Below are 22,635 nucleotides of genomic sequence, written 5' to 3'. Positions count from 1 at the left end.
AGGGGTCAGACCCTAATAGACCTTTCCTGTCTCTCTGTGGACAATCTGCAGTTACCATGACTAGATGTAAAGGGGTCAGACCCTAATAGACCTTTCCTGTCTCTCTGTGGACAATCTGTAGTTACCATGACTAGATGTAAAGGGGTCAGACCCTAATAGACCTTTCCTGTCTCTGTGGACAATCTGCAGTTACCATGGCTAGATGTAAAGGGGTCAGACCCTAATAGACCTTTCCTGTCTCTCTGTGGACAATCTGCAGTTACCATGGCTAGATGTAAAGGGGTCAGACCCTAATAGACCTTTCCTGTCTCTCTGTGGACAATCTGCAGTTACCATATCTAGATGTAAAGGGGTCAGACCCTAATAGACCTTTCCTGTCTCTGTGGACAATCTGTAGTTACCATGACTAGATGTAAAGGGGTCAGACCCTAATAGACCTTTCCTGTCTCTCTGTGGACAATCTGCAGTTACCATATCTAGATGTAAAGGGGTCAGACCCTAATAGACCTTTCCTGTCTCTGTGGACAATCTGTAGTTACCATGACTAGATGTAAAGGGGTCAGACCCTAATAGACCTTTCCTGTCTCTCTGTGGACAATCTGTAGTTACCATGACTAGATGTAAAGGGGTCAGACCCTAATAGACCTTTCCTGTCTCTGTGGACAATCTGCAGTTACCATGACTAGATGTAAAGGGGTCAGACCCTAATAGACCTTTCCTGTCTCTGAGGACAATCTGTAGTTACCATGACTAGATGTAAAGGGGTCAGACCCTAATAGACCTTTCCTGTCTCTGTGGACAATCTGCAGTTACCATGACTAGATGTAAAGGGGTCAGACCCTAATAGACCTTTCCTGTCTCTGTGGACAATCTATAGTTACCATGGCTAGATGTAAAGGGGTCAGACCCTAATAGACCTTTCCTGTCTCTCTGTGGACAATCTGCAGTTACCATGACTAGATGTAAAGGGGTCAGACCCTAATAGACCTTTCCTGTCTCTGTGGACAATCTGCAGTTACCATGGCTAGATGTAAAGGGGACAGACCCTAATAGACCTTTCCTGTCTCTCTGTGGACAATCTGCAGTTACCATGGCTAGATGTAAAGGGGACAGACCCTAATAGACCTTTCCTGTCTCTCTGAGGACAATCTGCAGTTACCATGGCTAGATGTAAAGGGGTCAGACCCTAATAGACCTTTCCTGTCTCTCTGTGGACAATCTGCAGTTACCATGGCCAGATGTAAAGGGGTCAGACCCTAATAGACCTTTCCTGTCTCTGAGGACAATCTGCAGTTACCATGACTAGATGTAAAGGGGTCAGACCCTAATAGACCTTTCCTGTCTCTCTGAGGACAATCTGCAGTTACCATGACTAGATGTAAAGGGGACAGACCCTAATAGACCTTTCCTGTCTCTCTGTGGACAATCTGTAGTTACCATGACTAGATGTAAAGGGGTCAGACCCTAATAGACCTTTCCTGTCTCTCTGAGGACAATCTGCAGTTACCATGACTAGATGTAAAGGGGTCAGACCCTAATAGACCTTTCCTGTCTCTGTGGACAATCTGCAGTTACCATGGCTAGATGTAAAGGGGTCAGACCCTAATAGACCTTTCCTGTCTCTCTGTGGACAATCTGCAGTTACCATGGCTAGATGTAAAGGGGTCAGACCCTAATAGACCTTTCCTGTCTCTCTGTGGACAATCTGCAGTTACCATGACTAGATGTAAAGGGGACAGACCCTAATAGACCTTTCCTGTCTCTGAGGACAATCTGTAGTTACCATGACTAGATGTAAAGGGGACAGACCCTAATAGACCTTTCCTGTCTCTGTGGACAATCTGCAGTTACCATATCTAGATGTAAAGGGGTCAGACCCTAATAGACCTTTCCTGTCTCTCTGTGGACAATCTGCAGTTACCATGACTAGATGTAAAGGGGTCAGACCCTAATAGACCTTTCCTGTCTCTCTGAGGACAATCTGCAGTTACCATGACTAGATGTAAAGGGGTCAGACCCTAATAGACCTTTCCTGTCTCTCTGTGGACAATCTGCAGTTACCATGACTAGATGTAAAGGGGTCAGACCCTAATAGACCTTTCCTGTCTCTCTGAGGACAATCTGCAGTTACCATGGCTAGATGTAAAGGGGTCAGACCCTAATAGACCTTTCCTGTCTCTCTGAGGACAATCTGCAGTTACCATGACTAGATGTAAAGGGGTCAGACCCTAATAGACCTTTCCTGTCTCTGTGGACAATCTGCAGTTACCATGACTAGATGTAAAGGGGTCAGACCCTAATAGACCTTTCCTGTCTCTGTGGACAATCTGTAGTTACCATGACTAGATGTAAAGGGGTCAGACCCTAATAGACCTTTCCTGTCTCTGAGGACAATCTGCAGTTACCATGACTAGATGTAAAGGGGTCAGACCCTAATAGACCTTTCCTGTCTCTGAGGACAATCTGCAGTTACCATGACTAGATGTAAAGGGGTCAGACCCTAATAGACCTTTCCTGTCTCTGTGGACAATCTGCAGTTACCATGGCTAGATGTAAAGGGGTCAGACCCTAATAGACCTTTCCTGTCTCTGTGGACAATCTGTAGTTACCATGGCTAGATGTAAAGGGGACAGACCCTAATAGACCTTTCCTGTCTCTGTGGACAATCTGCAGTTACCATGACTAGATGTAAAGGGGACAGACCCTAATAGACCTTTCCTGTCTCTCTGTGGACAATCTGCAGTTACCATGACTAGATGTAAAGGGGTCAGACCCTAATAGACCTTTCCTGTCTCTGTGGACAATCTGCAGTTACCATGACTAGATGTAAAGGGGACAGACCCTAATAGACCTTTCCTGTCTCTCTGTGGACAATCTGCAGTTACCATGACTAGATGTAAAGGGGTCAGACCCTAATAGACCTTTCCTGTCTCTCTGTGGACAATCTGCAGTTACCATGACTAGATGTAAAGGGGTCAGACCCTAATAGACCTTTCCTGTCTCTCTGAGGACAATCTGCAGTTACCATGACTAGATGTAAAGGGGTCAGACCCTAATAGACCTTTCCTGTCTCTGTGGACAATCTGCAGTTACCATGACTAGATGTAAAGGGGTCAGACCCTAATAGACCTTTCCTGTCTCTGTGGACAATCTGCAGTTACCATGACTAGATGTAAAGGGGACAGACCCTAATAGACCTTTCCTGTCTCTCTGTGGACAATCTGCAGTTACCATGACTAGATGTAAAGGGGTCAGACCCTAATAGACCTTTCCTGTCTCTCTGTGGACAATCTGCAGTTACCATGACTAGATGTAAAGGGGACAGACCCTAATAGACCTTTCCTGTCTCTGTGGACAATCTGCAGTTACCATGACTAGATGTAAAGGGGACAGACCCTAATAGACCTTTCCTGTCTCTCTGAGGACAATCTGCAGTTACCATGGCTAGATGTAAAGGGGTCAGACCCTAATAGACCTTTCCTGTCTCTGTGGACAATCTGCAGTTACCATGACTAGATGTAAAGGGGACAGACCCTAATAGACCTTTCCTGTCTCTGTGGACAATCTGCAGTTACCATGACTAGATGTAAAGGGGACAGACCCTAATAGACCTTTCCTGTCTCTCTGTGGACAATCTGCAGTTACCATGACTAGATGTAAAGGGGTCAGACCCTAATAGACCTTTCCTGTCTCTCTGAGGACAATCTGCAGTTACCATGACTAGATGTAAAGGGGTCAGACCCTAATAGACCTTTCCTGTCTCTCTGTGGACAATCTGCAGTTACCATGACTAGATGTAAAGGGGTCAGACCCTAATAGACCTTTCCTGTCTCTCTGAGGACAATCTGCAGTTACCATGGCTAGATGTAAAGGGGTCAGACCCTAATAGACCTTTCCTGTCTCTCTGAGGACAATCTGCAGTTACCATGACTAGATGTAAAGGGGTCAGACCCTAATAGACCTTTCCTGTCTCTGTGGACAATCTGCAGTTACCATGACTAGATGTAAAGGGGTCAGACCCTAATAGACCTTTCCTGTCTCTGTGGACAATCTGTAGTTACCATGACTAGATGTAAAGGGGTCAGACCCTAATAGACCTTTCCTGTCTCTGAGGACAATCTGCAGTTACCATGACTAGATGTAAAGGGGTCAGACCCTAATAGACCTTTCCTGTCTCTGAGGACAATCTGCAGTTACCATGACTAGATGTAAAGGGGTCAGACCCTAATAGACCTTTCCTGTCTCTGTGGACAATCTGCAGTTACCATGGCTAGATGTAAAGGGGTCAGACCCTAATAGACCTTTCCTGTCTCTGTGGACAATCTGTAGTTACCATGGCTAGATGTAAAGGGGACAGACCCTAATAGACCTTTCCTGTCTCTGTGGACAATCTGCAGTTACCATGACTAGATGTAAAGGGGACAGACCCTAATAGACCTTTCCTGTCTCTCTGAGGACAATCTGCAGTTACCATGGCTAGATGTAAAGGGGTCAGACCCTAATAGACCTTTCCTGTCTCTGTGGACAATCTGCAGTTACCATGACTAGATGTAAAGGGGACAGACCCTAATAGACCTTTCCTGTCTCTGTGGACAATCTGCAGTTACCATGACTAGATGTAAAGGGGACAGACCCTAATAGACCTTTCCTGTCTCTCTGAGGACAATCTGCAGTTACCATGACTAGATGTAAAGGGGTCAGACCCTAATAGACCTTTCCTGTCTCTCTGTGGACAATCTGTAGTTACCATGACTAGATGTAAAGGGGACAGACCCTAATAGACCTTTCCTGTCTCTCTGTGGACAATCTGTAGTTACCATGACTAGATGTAAAGGGGTCAGACCCTAATAGACCTTTCCTGTCTCTCTGTGGACAATCTGCAGTTACCATGGCTAGATGTAAAGGGGTCAGACCCTAATAGACCTTTCCTGTCTCTCTGTGGACAATCTGCAGTTACCATGACTAGATGTAAAGGGGTCAGACCCTAATAGACCTTTCCTGTCTCTCTGTGGACAATCTGCAGTTACCATGACTAGATGTAAAGGGGTCAGACCCTAATAGACCTTTCCTGTCTCTGTGAGGACAATCTGCAGTTACCATGACTAGATGTAAAGGGGACAGACCCTAATAGACCTTTCCTGTCTCTGTGGACAATCTGCAGTTACCATGACTAGATGTAAAGGGGTCAGACCCTAATAGACCTTTCCTGTCTCTCTGTGGACAATCTGCAGTTACCATGACTAGATGTAAAGGGGTCAGACCCTAATAGACCTTTCCTGTCTCTCTGTGGACAATCTGCAGTTACCATGACTAGATGTAAAGGGGACAGACCCTAATAGACCTTTCCTGTCTCTGAGGACAATCTGCAGTTACCATGACTAGATGTAAAGGGGTCAGACCCTAATAGACCTTTCCTGTCTCTGTGGACAATCTGCAGTTACCATGACTAGATGTAAAGGGGTCAGACCCTAATAGACCTTTCCTGTCTCTGTGGACAATCTGCAGTTACCATGACTAGATGTAAAGGGGTCAGACCCTAATAGACCTTTCCTGTCTCTGTGGACAATCTGCAGTTACCATGGCTAGATGTAAAGGGGTCAGACCCTAATAGACCTTTCCTGTCTCTCTGTGGACAATCTGCAGTTACCATGACTAGATGTAAAAGGGTCAGACCCTAATAGACCTCTCCTGTCTCTCTGAGGACAATCTGCAGTTACCATGGCCAGATGTAAAGGGGTCAGACCCTAATAGACCTTTCCTGTCTCTGAGGACAATCTGCAGTTACCATGACTAGATGTAAAGGGGACAGACCCTAATAGACCTTTCCTGTCTCTCTGTGGACAATCTGTAGTTACCATGACTAGATGTAAAGGGGTCAGACCCTAATAGACCTTTCCTGTCTCTGTGGACAATCTGCAGTTACCATGACTAGATGTGTCGGGGTCGTAACGACAATTGGAGCCCAACGGGGGCTGTGGCCAGCGATCCGAGACTCTCTGGACCCATGCCTGGATGTCTGTGGATGATACCCGTAGTGGCTGACCTCGAGGACTGATCACCCTCACACGGTAAGTGGCGATCATATACACTGTATGTGTCACACTTGCTAGTGTCTCAGCCGTTATTGGTTTGTCTGTGGTCTCTTTTTGGGTCTGGAGAGTGACCGGTCGAGTGGTGAGATCGAATGTGATCCTGTGCCACGCTCTGAACCAGCAACTGAGAGACTCGCATCCTGTGCGACCTCTGTACACCACACCTCCTTTACCGGTCATTGTACTCCATTCAACCATCCTACCCGTGACTATTGTCTAGTAGTGAAGTGGACTGAAAAATTGAGCCAGTTGTAGATTGTGGGGCGGTTTAGAGGAAGGGATAGGAGACGCAGCCTCTGTGATATTGTACCAGCTAGGTAATTAAGACGTCCCGGAGGGGGACCACCTGTATTTCTGTGGAGGGCTCTCACTAGGAGACCGCCTCCCGACGGTTTGGAATATCGTAGCAGGATAGTCTGTTAATCACTGATGTTCAGGTTAGGGACAGAGAATATTGAGCGCGAGGCTCTTTTTCTTATACGTTGAGCGAGAGGCTCCGTGTTTTTAGAACGTCAGTGTTGAAGATCGCTGCTAGTGGTTTTACTGCAGGAAACCATAGTATTCTGTAAGAGTCATGTTGCGTCTTTTTAAGCAGAAGAAGTCAGTGCCCCACAAATTAGATGAGGATGTTGTGGAAGTCAAGGCAATAGTACAGTCACGAGAGGGCAAGAAGGCAGTCAAGAATGTTGAGAAATTGTATAAGCATGTAGGATTGCCCTCGTCAGGGAGACTACAGCCGGCTATGTGGTATAATCTCATAGAGAACAAACGAGGCATGTTGAAAGATAAAGGATTGTTAGAGCAAGCACAAGCTCATCTGCGAGTTGCGCGAGGCTTGAAGAATGAAGGATGGAAAGAAGTTGATGGGGAGGGTGGATCAGACAATGCGGAGCCCGTGTTTGGTTATAAAATGCCTTTGAACTGTGATCTTACAGATTGTAAAATGGCCGCTGTGCCACTGGTGATGAAAATGCAGTCCCAACCACCACCCTATAATGGCGATGGGCCAAACTCTCCAGAAGCGTGGGTGTGTCCTGCTTGTGGCGTGCAGAATCCAAACTGGGTGGAAATCTGCCGTGTGTGTGGGGCGGGCCGTCCTCAGGGGTCCGCCCAGATCATGGGAGGAAGTGGGGCATGCCACACTTCCTCCAGCGGCCATCTTGGTGCACCCGGAACTTCCCCCGGAAGTGGGGCATGCCACGCCTCCACCAGCAGCCATCTTGGTGCACCTGGAATTCCTCTCCAGCCACTATGTCCGCTGGTAACACTTTCCGGCGAGTACTATCAGGGACCACCACTTCCTGAGAAACCCCCAGCATCGACTGATGCTGCCTCCACCTCCAATGTTCCCGTATCCACTTCAGTCTCGGGGTCTGGTCTCCCAGTGCAACCCACTGTGATATTTGTAAACACGCCAGGTCAGGGTCCCTTTACCCTCGAAGCTCTGACCGGCAGTGCAGCTTTCCAGTCCGTAATACGTAAGAGACGCCAAGCTATCGGAGATGATGAAGAATCAGAAGACCTGGACAACCAGGCCGCCACAATTCCCCCTGCCCTGCCAATGCTATTAGGTCCATTCGAATCCCCCCGGCCTGGAAGGAGCCCACTACCTACCCCTCTCAACCAATCCTCTAAGCTGCCCCATGACCCCGAAATTTGGTTCCCCTGTCATTCACGTTATTACATCACACCTCAGGGCTCCCAGGTTCTCTTCTCAGTGGGCTATGGGGATATACTTACACACCAGGTGGGAGCCATAGTGAACCCAGCTAATTCTGCCCTGTCACATAGAGGTGGTTTGGCCCAACAGATAGCTAAAAAGGGGGGCCCATCCATAGCCCAAGAGTGTCAGGCCTACCTTGTCAATTATGGCCCCTTGCATCCAGGAGATGCTATGACTACCCAGGGAGGGAATTTGCCCTGTGATATAGTGCTACACACTGCAGGCCCTATATACGACAACAGGACACCCGAACACTGCCGTACAATGTTGCAGACTGCCCTGCAGACAGTGGTCATCCTTGCAGGACGGCTAGGGAGAGATACACTTCCTCGTAGAACTTTGGCTGTACCATTGATATCTTCAGGACTCTTTGGATACCCACTGGGCCCCTGTATGAAGGAACATGTTGAAGTCATCAAGAATTGCCTCCAATCAACCCCAAATCTAGACTTACAAGAAGTCAGAATTGTCTGTTACCACGAGTCTGGATTAGAGGGCATCATGCCCTTGGTAGCTGAATATATGGTGCCACTGATGCATACAAGTATAAAGCCTCTGGATGAGATAACACCCACAGCACCCCCAACTGCCCCGGAGGGCGAGGTAGTGACACATGACGAAGAAGAAGAACTGAAGCTGAAGTACAAACCCTTCACTCCGGTACAGATTGATGCTATTGTCAGCAAGTTATGTGACCCAGACAAATTTCCCATGCAGTATGTGAGGAGACTGGAGCAGATTAGGAGCATCTATGGGGCTACATGGTCTGATCTATCAGGTATTACCTCTATCAGAGCCTCCGAATATTTCCTCCCCACCATCATGAAGGAACTGGATTCCACTAAAGCGGGACCTCTCAACAAGTTCAAGTCTGGAAAGGAGTTTATTGCTCAACTCACAAAGTGGGCCCAGGATCGTCTCTGTGACGAAGCAGGATCAATACAGGATATACGACAAGAATCTGGAGAAGCTGTGGAGAAATATGCTGCCAGACTAACTATGCAATTTGAAGATTTGGGTTATTCAACTCATGTGAAGACGCAGGCAGCCTTGTTGGTCCGTGCTTTTATTGATGGTCTGGAAGATCCACTGAAGGATAAGGTCATGAAGCTTCGTCCCGAATTACCTGATGGTCCCCTAAAGCAGGCCCTTACTGTTGTGAAGAGTTATCAGAAAATGCTTCAAAGGGAAGAAAAAGAAGCAGAAAAAGAAGCAGAGAAGGAAGCACAAAAGGACAAAGGGAAGAAGAAACCAGCCATGTATATGGCAGAAGCCTCAGAAGTACCTGTTATGGTGTACCAGGCTCAGGATCGGTATGGACCACCATCTTTAAGGCCGAGGGGGCCCCAAGGCCAAAACTACAGGGATAGACCATTTCGTGATGACCAAGGGAGACCTCTGTGTTGGGGGTGTGGCGGCTTTGACCACTTGAAAAGAGATTGCCCCCACCGAGGGCACCCTCAGAGACCTCTTCCTCCTCCACACTCATGAAGTTCAGGCCAACCGGTGCCCACTTTCCCCGCCACCTGTACTTCTTCATCTTGTGGTGCAGTGACCCTGGAAGTGGACAGCCAACCTCTCAAGTTCTTAGTGGACACTGGGGCGGCCACCTCTGTTATCTCTTCATCTCAGCTGCCTCCTACGATTTCCCTGTCTTCAGATTTCCTCACGTGTATTGGAGTTGAAGGCCAACAAACCTCATCACCACTCACTGTTCCTGTCTCAGCTGGCCCTTTCTCTGGTGTCTTTGCCAAATTTCTGGTGTCTGAAACCTGCCCTGTCAACCTTCTAGGAGCTGATCTCCTTCAAAGGCTTCATGCTACCATCACCTTCGGTGATCAAGGGATGGAACTGCAGTTACAGGACCCTGCCTCACAACAAGGCACTGAAGATCGTTGTGTCCTTAAAGCTTTCCCTCTGATGATGATGACTCTGCAAACGACACCTTCCCCGGATTTGCCCAATGTACCTACCGGTCTGTGGTCAACTGGACCTGAAGATGTGGGTCTGCTCAAAGTGCCTCCAGTAAAAGTACACCTCAAACCTGGGCATCCGTACCCCAGACTACCTCAGTATCCACTTAAGGCTGCCCAAGAGCAGAGCCTTGAAGTTCAGATTACCTCCCTCCTGCGGTCTGGAGTGCTAATCAGATGTGTTTCACCCTGCAACACGCCCCTGTTTCCGGTAAAGAAAAAGACAGCTCCTGGAGACCCTCCGAGATACAGACTCGTACAGGACCTCAGAGCAGTCAATTCAGCCACCATCTTGGAAACTCCTGTGGTACCCAACCCCAACACCTTGCTTTCCCAAGTGCCTACTTCAGCAACACTCTTCACCGTCATTGACCTGGCTAATGCTTTCTTCAGTGTCCCGCTTCATGAAGACTCACAGTTCTTATTTGCTTTCACGTTTCAAGGATCTCAGCTAACCTGGACCAGGACACCTCAAGGTGCCCAGAACTCCCCTAACCAGTTCACTCATGCTATGAAGATGACCCTGGATCCGTGGGTGTTACAGAATCTTCATGTCACGCTTCTCCAGTATGTTGATGACCTACTCCTCTGTGGAACTGAAGAGAATCTGTTTGCTGCTTCTGAGTCCTTACTCCTCTTCCTCCACTCTGCCAACTGCAAAGTCTCAAAGGCCAAGGTCCAGTGGTGCAAAGAGAAAGTTGTCTTCCTCGGACACTGCATCTCTCAAGGTTCGAGACACCTCACCGAGGATAGAAAACATGCCATCGAGGACATCCCTTATCCGAAGACGTACTCTGCTATGCAGTCTTTCCTAGGACTCATTACCTACTGCAGACAGTGGATTCCGGATGCTTCAAGACTCATGCAACCCTTGTATGACTGTCTTAAAACTGGAGGACCAGATTGGGAACATGCTGAAAATCCGTATATCTATGCTCAGCAAAAGGACTGTTTTGAGACTCTCAAGGAAGCTGTTGTCAGTGCCCCTGCTCTGGGTCTCCCTGACTACACTCAGCCGTTCCACCTCTTTGTTTCAGAGTCTGAAGGATATGCCTCTGGTGTGCTAGCACAGAGACATGTTGATCGTTTCCGGCCTCTGGCCTACTACTCAGCCAGACTAGACCCTGTTGCCAGAACTGCTCCATCCTGTCTCAAGGCTGTACATGCGGCCCATGTTCTCCTGGACAAGTCTGCTGACATAGCCCTTGGTCATGACTTGGTCATTCAAGCTGGACATGATCTCTCTGCCGTCCTTCAACAAACATCTCCTAAGCATCTGACGAGCCAAAGACATCTCAGGCTTCAGTGCTCTCTACTTCTGCCTTCCAACATCACTTTCCAGAAATGTACTACTATCAACCCAGCCACTTTGCTTCCACATTCTAGGGGGGAGTTACCTGAATGGTATAAGGACTTACCAGACTGGAGATCACCTGGTGACCCACATGACTGTGTAAAAGCACTGGAGCAAGAAATTTCTGCACCACAGAATGTGGTAACTCAGGAACTCCTCAACCCTGATTTGCAACTATGGACTGATGGATCCCGATTTGCAGACTCTTATGGCAAGTTCCATACTGGATATGCTGTCACCACTTGACACAGAAGTCCTTCTGGCTGAAGCTCTACCACCTCACCTGTCAGCACAGGAAGCCGAACTTGTGGCCCTACAACAAGCATGTTATCTAGCAGAAGGGAAAACGGCCAATGTCTACACTGACTCAAGATATGGCTATGGAATCTGTCACGATTTTGGATTCCTATGGAAATCCCGAGGGTTCATTACGGCTACAGGAACCCCTGTTAAACATGCACTAAGGATTAAAGCCCTGATGAAGGCACTAGAGCTCCCCGCACAGATTGCGGTGATCAAGGTCAAAGCTCATGGGAAAGTCAATTCGAAGGAAACTAGAGGAAACCATTTAGCAGACCAAGCTGCCAAAGCTGCTGCCATAAAGAATGTCTCAGCAAAGTGGGAAGAAGAAGAAACAGCACCAGAAAAACCCTGTTGGGAAGACACTGCTACACCCGTGATGCCTGTGCTTACCAGAGCACAAACAAAGGAACAAGCAACCAAAGAAGCTACCCAAGCCGAAGAAGAACGAGACTTTGAGAAGTCTGAAGCCCGAAGAAAGAAGAAGAAGTTGATAGAAGACATGGAAATGGAATACCCTGCCACCGGATCTGGCTGGAAGCCAGCTCGACCACCTGAAGAAAGATTGTGGGAAGAACAAAAGTTGACTTCTAGAGAAGAAAAGAAACAGTGGGAAGCTGCAGGAGCCATTCATGGGAATCGTAGTTCTGCTGGACAATACGAATTTCCTAGACTCTATAAGGTGTATGGGAGACCCTGTCTACCCAAAAGAATGTATCCAGCCGTCGCAGCATGGGCTCATGGATCAACTCATCGAGGAAAGAACCAAGCACTAGCCTGTATCAAGAAGCTTTACTGGGCCCCAGGAATCTCTACCACTGTCACAGCTTACTCAAGAGCCTGCCCAGTCTGTGCCATTTGTAACCCAACAGCCACCGCCAAGGTTCCACTTCAGCATCTTGCCAAACCAGATTATCCTTGGCAGAGAATCCAGGTTGATCATATTCAAATGCCCAAGTCAGGAAAGTATGAGTATGTCCTAGTGGCTGTGGATATGTTCTCAGGATGGCCTGAAGCCTACCCAGTGACCAATATGACTGCCAAAACTACAGCTAAGAAGCTCATCACTGAAATTTCGTGCAGATTTGGAATACCCGAAGTTGTTGAATCAGATCAAGGCCCAGCCTTCACTGCCAATGTCTACGAGGAATTGTGGCACATGTTAGGGACAGATTTGGGTCTACACACCCCTTATCACCCCTCCAGTTCAGCCAAAGTTGAGAGAATGAACTCCACAATTAAGACACAATTGCTTAAAATGAGCCAGGACCACCCACTCCCATGGCCAGATTTGCTCCCTGTGGTCTTATACCATATCAGACACACCCCACAGGGAAAACACGGCTTGACCCCCTTTGAGATTCTTTTCGGTGCTCCACCTAAAATAGGAGATATTAGGCCTCAAGAGTTGTCTGAGACAAATGATAAAGTTGTACAATTTGTGATTGCATTGTCTAAGGAACTGTCTAACACCCATTCTACAGTTTCTGCTTCTCTTCCAGAATCCACAGGTGACGTGGTCCATGACTTTGTGCCTGGAGACCTGGTGTATGTGAAAAAGTTTGTGCGCAGAGATTGTCTCCAGCCGAGATTTGAAGGACCCCACACGGTGATCCTGGTCACCCCCACTGCAGTAAAACTTGAAGGAAAGAGCACCTGGATTCACGCTTCACACTGCAAAAGAGACCGAACCAGTGTTTAGTCACAGAAGGGACTGAAGGGAAATGTTGCTGTTGTTTTTGACCTTGGGACTGGGGGCCATCCTCGCCCCTACCTCTTCGGCCCCTGTTGTAAATAAGAATTCTGGACCCACTATTCTCTGGGTAAATCTGACAGCCCCGGTGAATATCTGGCGATTTGATTTCTGTGATGTAGTCAAGTGCCTTGACACTGAACGGATAGTAGAGGGAACTATCCAGTTTTATATGTGTGTTAGGCTACTTTCACACTAGCGTCGGGAACAACCCGTCGCTGCGCGTCGGGCCGACGTTCCCGACGCTAGTGTGTTCTCCGCCGCACAACGGGGGCAGCGGATGCATATTTCCCACGCATCCGCTGCCCCATTGTGATGTGCGGGGAAGTGCGGGGAGGTGGGGGCGGAGTTCCGACTGCGCATGCGCGGTCGGAAAAAGCGGACCGTCGGGAGCAAAAAACGTTACATGTAACGTTTTTTTCTCCCGACGGACCGCTACCATACGCCCAAACGCCGCCAAACGCATTCACCGTTTGGAAATGCGTCGCAAATGCGTCGCAAATGCGTCGCTAATGTTACTCTATGACGAAACAACGTATCCAGCAAAAACTTTTGCTGGATGCGGCGTTTCGCAAAAACGACGCATTTGCGACGTATTGCAGTTAACGCTAGTGTGAAACTAGCCTTACCAGACAATACAATGATAATTGTCATTATTGGACAGATGCTGCCTGGAGTACAGGGAAAGATTGGGGATATAAACCTAGCGAAGCCATGTTCCCTAAGGATAGAACGGGTAGGAGTCTCCGTGAGAGAATGCATCTTACAGCCCTTCTGCAACCACTTAGAGGCTGTAAATGGGGTAAAAGTTGTCACCCCCTCCTCCTGAATCTGGAGAACGCCCAATCTGCTGATCTGCAGACGTTTGTATTGGGAAGGAATTATAATTATGTATTTAGTGCCGGACCCCATGCGTATTTAGGCCATATACAGCTCCAGGATATTAGCTCTAGACCAACCAAGGCCCCTGTTACCAGTATACCTAAAACAGGCCCAGGTGAGCGTTTGCAAAGTGTAGTTAATGAAGTGATACCCATTCCAGGTCTCAGGTGGCAAGAGGTTTTCTCCATAGAAACACAAACAGCCCCAAGGAAAAACCTATGGTTAGAATGGGTGAGATACAATGTAAAAGTCCAGAATATCTCTGTAGGATGTATTGCTTGTGCTGCTGCGAATACACACCTATACACACATGCATTGCTTTTCCCTGATGACAACACCACTACCTGTGTTATGAATCTGTTGAAAGGTTTGAAGCCCACTGATTGCCCAGACTATGTCCCACTAATTCATGAGAAACCCAAACTAAAGGTTCCAGGAGAAGTAATCGTATTAGCCGACAATTACACCTGCTATAACTCCCACGACACCACAGGTACACCAGTAGGGATCTTCGAGACAGGTTTCTGCAGGGAGAACAGTTCTTTAGATACTGACTTGCTAATCAAACATACACATTATATGTACGACATTTATTGGTTATGTGGAGATGGTAAGCTCCGTCCTAGGTTACCTAATGCCTGGATAGGCCAATGCACCCCTGTTAAACTAGTTATGCAGTTCAAGATTTTACCTTGGGATCCAAAGATACCTGATGAACCTACCAGAAAGAGGAGAAGTCTCGATCAGCTCCATATGAGTTATGAAGAAGATCCACTAGTATATATCGATGCCATTGGAGTGCCAAGGGGGGTACCGGACCAGTTTAAAGCCCAGAACCAGATTTATGCCGGCTTTGCTTCTATAATCCCACAGGTGCAGATTAATAAAAATGTTGAATGGATCAATTACATATATTACAGTGAACAAAGGTTTGTCAATTTTAGCCAAGATGCCTTCCAGGGTATAGTTGAAGAATTGGGCCCTAACACTAGAATGACTCTTCAAAACCGACTAGCCCTTGATATGATTTTAGCTGAGAAAGGAGGAGTTTGTGGGATGGTGGGAGAGGAGTGTTGTACCTATATCCCTCAGAACTCTGGAGTGAATGGAAAAACCATGATAGCCCTTAAGAAGATAACTGGGTTAGCAGCAGAATTGAAAACTAATGCCGGAGTAGACTCATCCTTCTTTTCCAGTTGGTTGGGTGGGCTCAAGGGATTCTTTCAACAGGCCTGTCTGGTACTGGTTGCTCTCCTTGTAATTGGATCGATAATTCTCTGTTGTGTTATTCCCTTGTACAAAAAGGTTATTGTCAAAGCAACTCCGACTGATACCTTTCTCAATCAAGAAGTAGACCCACCAGAGTACGATGGTACTGATCCAGGGGAAATCCCTAAGTATATTCCACTCAAGAGAGTAGACGAAACCCCCCATTCTCAGATGATGCTAAGAGATTTAGTTTAGGGACAGTGGGAGAACTCCATGTGAGGTTAGTGAAGGGTTCAGCTGCCTGGAGGCCTCTCGCTAGGGGAGAGCTTCTGAGGTGTCTGGATGAAGAAATCCACCTCCCCTTTTCCCATCACATGGACAGTCTCGAAGGATCCTTCTTTAAGGGAAAAACTTAGTGTTTAGGGGGGATTGTCAAGGTTAATAAGTGGCTCAAGAATTGGTGTAGGAAGGAGGGGTTTGGGTTCCTGCAGAACTGGGCCGACTTCTCAGTGGGCTACAGGCTCTACGCTAGGGACGGGCTGCACCTCAATGGGGAAGGGGCAGCTGTGCTGGGGGAGAAAATGGTTAGAAGGTTGGAGGAGTGTTTAAACTAGGGATTGGGGGGAGGGTATTCATTTTATAGGAGGGGAAGATAGTGCAGATAGAGACCTGGGCACAAATAAGGAAGTTGGGGGTGGCGGTGGCATGGGGGGTGGGGTTAGAACAGTTATTAATTTAAGAAAGAATAGAGGTACAGAGAGTAACATCAAGTGCATGTATACTAATGCCAGAAGCCTCGCCAACAAAATGGACGAATTAGAACTAATGTTGTTGGAGCATAATTATGACATGGTGGGGATATCTGAGACGTGGCTGGATGAGAGCCATGACTGGGCTGTTAACTTGCAGGGCTATAGCCTGTTCAGAAATGACCGTACAGATAAGCGAGGGGGAGGGGTGTGTCTATATGTAAAATCTTCCTTAAAACCCATCCTGCGTGATAATATAGGTGAATTTAATGAAAATGTGGAGTCCCTGTGGGTGGAGATAAGGGGAGGAGGAAAAAATAATAAATTACTGATAGGGGTTTGTTATAAATCTCCAAAAATAATGGAAGCAATGGAGAATATCCTCGTAAAGCAAATAGATGAAGCTGCGACTCAAGGAGAAGTCATTATTATGGGGGACTTCAACTACCCTGAAATAGATTGGGGAACAGAAACCTGCAGTTCCAGTAAAGGTAATCGGGGTCTGACAACTATGAGAGACAATTACCTTTCACAGCTGGTTCAGGACCCAACAAGGAGGGGGCACTGCTAGATCTAATATTAACCAACAGGCCAGACCGCATATCAAATATAAGGGTTGGGGGTCACTTGGGGAATAGTGATCATAAAATAATACGTTTTCATGTAACCTTTAATAAGATGGGTAGTAGGGGGGTGACAAGGACACTAAACTTCAGGAGGGCAAATTTCCAACGGATGAGAGGATCTTGGTGCAATTAACTGGGACGATATCCTGAGACATAAAAGTACACAAAGAAAATGGGAGACGTTTATTAGCATCCTGGATAGGACCTGTGCACAGTATATACCGTATGGGAATAAACATACTAGAAATAGGAGGAAACCAATATGGCTAAATAGAGCTGTAAGGGGCGCAATAAGGGACAAAAAGAAAGCATTTAGAGAATTAAAGGAAGTAGGTAGTGAGGAGGCATTAAATAAATACAGAAAATTACATAAATTCTGTAAAAAGCAAATCAAGGCAGCAAAGATTGAGACAGAGAGACTCATTGCCAGAGAGAGCAAAAATAACCCCAAAATATTCTTTAACTACATAAATAGTAAGAAACTAAAAAATGACAGTGTTGGCCCCCTTAAAAATAGTCTGGGTGAAATGGTGGATGAGGATGAGGAAAAAGCCAATCTGCTAAATGACTTTTTTTCATCAGTATTTACAAAAGAAAATCCCATGGCAGCCAATATGACTAGTGATAAAAATTCCCCATTAAATGTCACCTGCTTAACCCAGCAGGAAGTACAGCGGCGTCTAAAAATCACTAAAATTGACAAATCTCCGGGCCCGGATGGGATCCACCCCCGAGTACTGCAGGAACTAAGTACAGTCATTGATAGACCATTATTTTTAATCTTTAAAGAGTCCATAATAACAGGGTCTGTACCACAGGACTGGCGTATAGCAAATGTGGTGCCAATATTCAAAAAAGGGGCAAAAACTGAACTCGGTAATTATAGGCCAGTAAGCTTAACCTCTACTGTGGGTAAAATCCTGGAGGGCATTCTAAGGGATGCTATACTGGAGTATCTGAAGAGGAATAACCTCATGACCCAGTATCAGCACGGGTTTACTAGGGACCGCTCATGTCAGACTAATTTGATCAGCTTCTATGAAGAGGTAAGTTCCGGACTGGACCAAGGGAACCCAGTGGACGTAGTGTATATGGACTTTTCCAAAGCTTTTGATACGGTGCCACACAAAAGGTTGTTACATAAAATGAGAACAATGGGGATAGGGGAAAATATGTGTAAGTGGGTTGAGAGCTGGCTCAGGGATAGGAAACAAAGGGTGGTTATTAATGGAGCACACTCGGACTGGGTCGCGGTTAGCAGTGGGGTACCACAGGGGTCAGTATTGGGCCCTCTTCTTTTTAACATATTTATTAATGACCTTGTAGGGGGCATTCAGAGTAGAATTTCAATATTTGCAGATGACACTAAACTCTGTAGGGTAATCAATACAGGGGAGGACAATTTTATATTACAGGATGATTTATGTAAACTAGAAGCTTGGGCTGATAAATGGCAAATGAGCTTTAATGGGGATAAATGTAAGGTCATGCACTTGGGTAGAAGTAATAAGATGTATAACTATGTGCTTAATTCTAAAACTCTGGGCAAAACCATCAATGAAAAAGACCTGGGTGTATGGGTGGATGACAGACTCATATTCAGTGGCCAGTGTCAGGCAGCTGCTACAAAGGCAAATAAAATAATGGGATGTATTAAAAGAGGCATTGATGCTCATGAGGAGAACATAATTTTACCTCTATACAAGTCACTAGTTCGACCACACTTAGAATACTGTGCACAGTTCTGGTCTCCGGTGTATAAGAAAGACATAGCTGAACTGGAGCGGGTGCAGAGAAGAGCGACCAAGGTTATTAGAGGACTTGGGGGTCTGCAATACCAAGATAGGTTATTACACTTGGGGCTATTTAGTTTGGAAAAACGAAGACTAAGGGGTGATCTTATTTTAATGTATAAATATATGAGGGGACAGTACAAAGACCTTTCTGATGATCTTTTTAATCATAGACCTGAGACAGGGACAAGGGGGCATCCTCTACGTCTGGAGGAAAGAAGGTTTAAGCATAATAACAGACGCGGATTCTTTACTGTAAGAGCAGTGAGACTATGGAACTCTCTGCCGTATGATGTTGTAATGAGTGATTCATTAATTAAATTTAAGAGGGGACTGGATACCTTTCTGGAAAAGTATAATATTACAGGGTATATATATTAGATTCCTTGATAAGGCGTTGATCCAGGGAACTAGTCTGATTGCCGTATGTGGAGTCGGGAAGGAATTTTTTTCCCCATGGTGGAGTTACTCTTTGCCACATGGGGTTTTTTTGCCTTCCTCTGGATCAACATGTTAGGGCATGTTAGGTTAGGCTATGGGTTGAACTAGATGGACTTAAAGTCTTCCTTCAACCTCAATAACTATGTAACTATGTAACTATGTAAGGTGAAAATGTATTTTCTTATATACCTTTTATACTTTTATATAATTTTATACTCTTTTTGTACTGTTATACTCTTATACTGTGAAACAATAAGTTTTCCCCTGCTAATGCAAATGTAATTGTATTTAAAGATGGCCGCCAGAGCTTAGTTTCGTTTTAGGTTTTAGTGTCCGAAGCCTAAGATTCATTTCCTCAGAAACGAAACTAAAGGAATGAGCAGAAGAGGAGGAATTCACCAGGAGACGTTCGACGAATCAGAGAGACTAAGCACTAGATGTATGCTGCTTAAACCCCACCCATTGCATTCCCTTTTTAGTACTATGTATTGGAAAATAAAGCACAGTTGCTGCTCGGCTACCCACTGAGCTGAACGCCAGAGCATCAGCAAAGATTGAATCAGCTACGTGTCTGAATCATTTCTTTTTCGGTACCAGATGTTCTGCGCTCACATTACAATTTGGAATGACTGGTGAATGAGGATTAATTGTCGTTACGACCCCGACAGATGTAAAGGGGTCAGACCCTAATAGACCTTTCCTGTCTCTGAGGACAATCTGTAGTTACCATGACTAGATGTAAAGGGGTCAGACCCTAATAGACCTTTCCTGTCTCTGAGGACAATCTGTAGTTACCATGACTAGATGTAAAGGGGTCAGACCCTAATAGACCTTTCCTGTCTCTCTGAGGACAATCTGCAGTTACCATGACTAGATGTAAAGGGGTCAGACCCTAATAGACCTTTCCTGTCTCTCTGTGGACAATCTGCAGTTACCATGACTAGATGTAAAGGGGACAGACCCTAATAGACCTTTCCTGTCTCTGTGGACAATCTGCAGTTACCATGACTAGATGTAAAGGGGTCAGACCCTAATAGACCTTTCCTGTCTCTGAGGACAATCTGCAGTTACCATGACTAGATGTAAAGGGGTCAGACCCTAATAGACCTTTCCTGTCTCTGAGGACAATCTGCAGTTACCATGACTAGATGTAAAGGGGTCAGACCCTAATAGACCTTTCCTGTCTCTGTGGACAATCTGCAGTTACCATGACTAGATGTAAAGGGGTCAGACCCTAATAGACCTTTCCTGTCTCTCTGTGGACAACACACATCCTGTGCAGTCATCTGGACATAAAGCGGAATCCTCGCATTTTAATTAATCTGCTTCACGTCTCGGTCACGGCCATTTTCCATAAAGGAATCCACCATTGTCTCCTGAAGACACGATAGATGAAAGAAAAAAGGAATGGGGGACAAGAGGGACCGCAAGGATTTGTAATATTTTCTATGACACTCAGCCTTTCATGATTTTAGGAAATCCCAACTTGTACAAAAGCTTCGAGGTTGACGCCATGTTTTGTGTCGGGATTTCATCTACACGTAAGAACCTAAACATGGCCTGGCTGCTGGCGGTAATAGGGCCCCTATGTCTTTGGGGCCTTTCGGTGGGGGTTATAATTAGTAGAAAATATTTATGTTTCCGTGGTTAACCCCGGTGCCAACAAAGTATATTTCATTAATATCAGATGTATGGAAATTCCAATAGTCTGTTTTCCTTCGGAGTCCTCTCTCTGTCGCAGGTGCACATGTGAAATATTTCCCCTGATCGGACAGCGCATTTCCTGGGGACCCAAGGTTTCCTCCGCTTTGTTGTCCAACTCTCTGAAGAGGACTCCTCCTGCCCCAGTGACCGCTATGCACAATATACATCCTCACGGCCTGTGTCCTACAAGACGCTCTTCATGGTAATTATGACATCTCGGCCATTTTACATAAAGGCACCTTGGAGCGCTACCTTGTTACGGCGAACGGGAGAGGGAAGTAAAATGGAGCAGTGGGGATATGAGTGATTTCAATGAATGTTTAATATCTTCTATGACATGCAGGATTACATTTCGGTGGTCTTACCAGTGTTGGGGGGCAGTAGTGGGGAGGGGACACTCTCTGCTGGAGTCCATTGCTCGGGCTCCCGGCTGTACAAGGGGATGAACGGCCCATGATCCTGCGGAGAAATGGTACACAGGTCAGCCTCATTTACGGAGAGGTCGCACAATAAGCTGCAAATGCAAAAATAATAATTACTTTATTATTATATAGCGCTAACATATTCCGCAGCGCTTTACAGTTTGCACACATTATCATCGCTCTACATTCCCTATCAGTATGTCTTTGGAATGTGGGAGGAAACCGGAGAACCCGGAGGAAACCCACGCAAACACGGGGAGAACATACAGACTCCTTGCAGTGCTAACCACTGAGCCACCGTGCTGCCCCTATAGCGCCATCCCTGGCCACTGCAGGCCCTGCATCCCTCAGTAACACAGTAAAGCTTGTCCTCTCCCAGATTGTTCAGAAGATGACGACCTTCAGGGAAAGTACAGGGGACAAAACCAACTTGCACACCCCATGCAGTAAGGAAATAGTAAGAGCACACATACATAACACAGGGGTTGTGTGACACTACTTAGATCAAAGTGTCCCACCGCGACCAGCTGCACCCAGCAGGATGGTCCCATCTCTAGTATCTCCCCTCGCGGTATGTCAGAAAATGAGGTGCGGCACTTCGGTATGTGCACAGCACAAGGAACCCGTCACGCTCCTGTCCCCGGTATCCCGGCTCTGCTCCCTTCGGCCGGCGTCACACTGGCGTGTTTACGGACGTATGAGAGGCACAGAAAATACGGATGATTCCATGATTCTCTATGGCCCAGCTCCTATCTGCCGTATTTTACTGATCCGTATTATATGGTCTTGTACGGTCGTACACAATCACTGCATGCTGCGTTTGTCACCGTATTGCGCAAAAAAAAAAAATCGCCAATGAAAGTCTATGGGGGCGAGAAAAATACGGATTCCACACGGACCAGCAGTGTTACTTGTGAGAAATACGCAGCGGTGTTAGAGAGAAAAGCCGGTAATTCAGTGCGGTGTACAGTAACATCACACTGACAGAATAGAATAGGTAGAATAAATGTGTATATATATATATATATATATATATATATATATATATATATATATATATATATATATATATATATATATATATATATATATATATATATATATATACACACACACACACATACTAGATGGAGGCCCGATTCTAACACATCGCGTATTCTAGGATATGTATAGTAGTATACTCACAGCCCACGTAGTATATAGCAGAGCCCACGTAGTATATAACTGTCAGGACATTTTTTACCTTTTGTGCATTACTGCCCTTTTCCAAGATGGCATCTTTGGTCTCATGTGCACTGTGTCTTCCTGCTATAAAACTCCACCCCAGCCTTCAGTCTGTGCTAGAGTATTCTGCCTTGCATCCAGCTCCTGACCTCTGATTACTCCCTGGCTATACACCTGCTCCTGTGAACCTGTGTGGTGATCCTGCTACTCTGCTCTGAGTTCCTGCTGCATACACCAGTTTCCAGTAATCCTCCTTCATCTGCTGCTCGTGTTTACTTCATCTGCATTTGCTGGACATGTAAGCTGTTGCTGCTCTGCAAGAACCTGAGACTGTTGAGGAGAGCCATAAGATCAAATACTTAATTAACCTCAACACATAAGGTAATTGGG

The 22,635-nt window shown here is 46.3% G+C and overlaps 1 protein-coding gene across 9 annotated transcripts in view; it reads right to left on the bottom strand.

The window, feature by feature from the left end:
• TAF1C (TATA-box binding protein associated factor, RNA polymerase I subunit C) overlaps positions 1-22,635 on the bottom strand; it is a 275,709-nt gene that overhangs the window by 200,856 nt on the left and 52,218 nt on the right. For all 9 annotated transcript variants that reach the window (XM_077281264.1, XM_077281266.1, XM_077281270.1 and 6 more), the window contains one exon: positions 20,965-21,058. In XM_077281264.1, coding sequence (XP_077137379.1) covers positions 20,965-21,058 — 94 coding nt within the window. The remainder of the gene's footprint in view (positions 1-20,964; positions 21,059-22,635) is intronic.

This window comes from Ranitomeya variabilis, chromosome 1 (genome assembly GCF_051348905.1).
Source record: "Ranitomeya variabilis isolate aRanVar5 chromosome 1, aRanVar5.hap1, whole genome shotgun sequence".
Lineage (NCBI taxonomy): Eukaryota > Metazoa > Chordata > Amphibia > Anura > Dendrobatidae > Ranitomeya > Ranitomeya variabilis.
The sequence above is the reverse complement of the archived record's forward strand: the minus strand, read 5'-3'. Positions and strand labels throughout refer to the sequence as shown.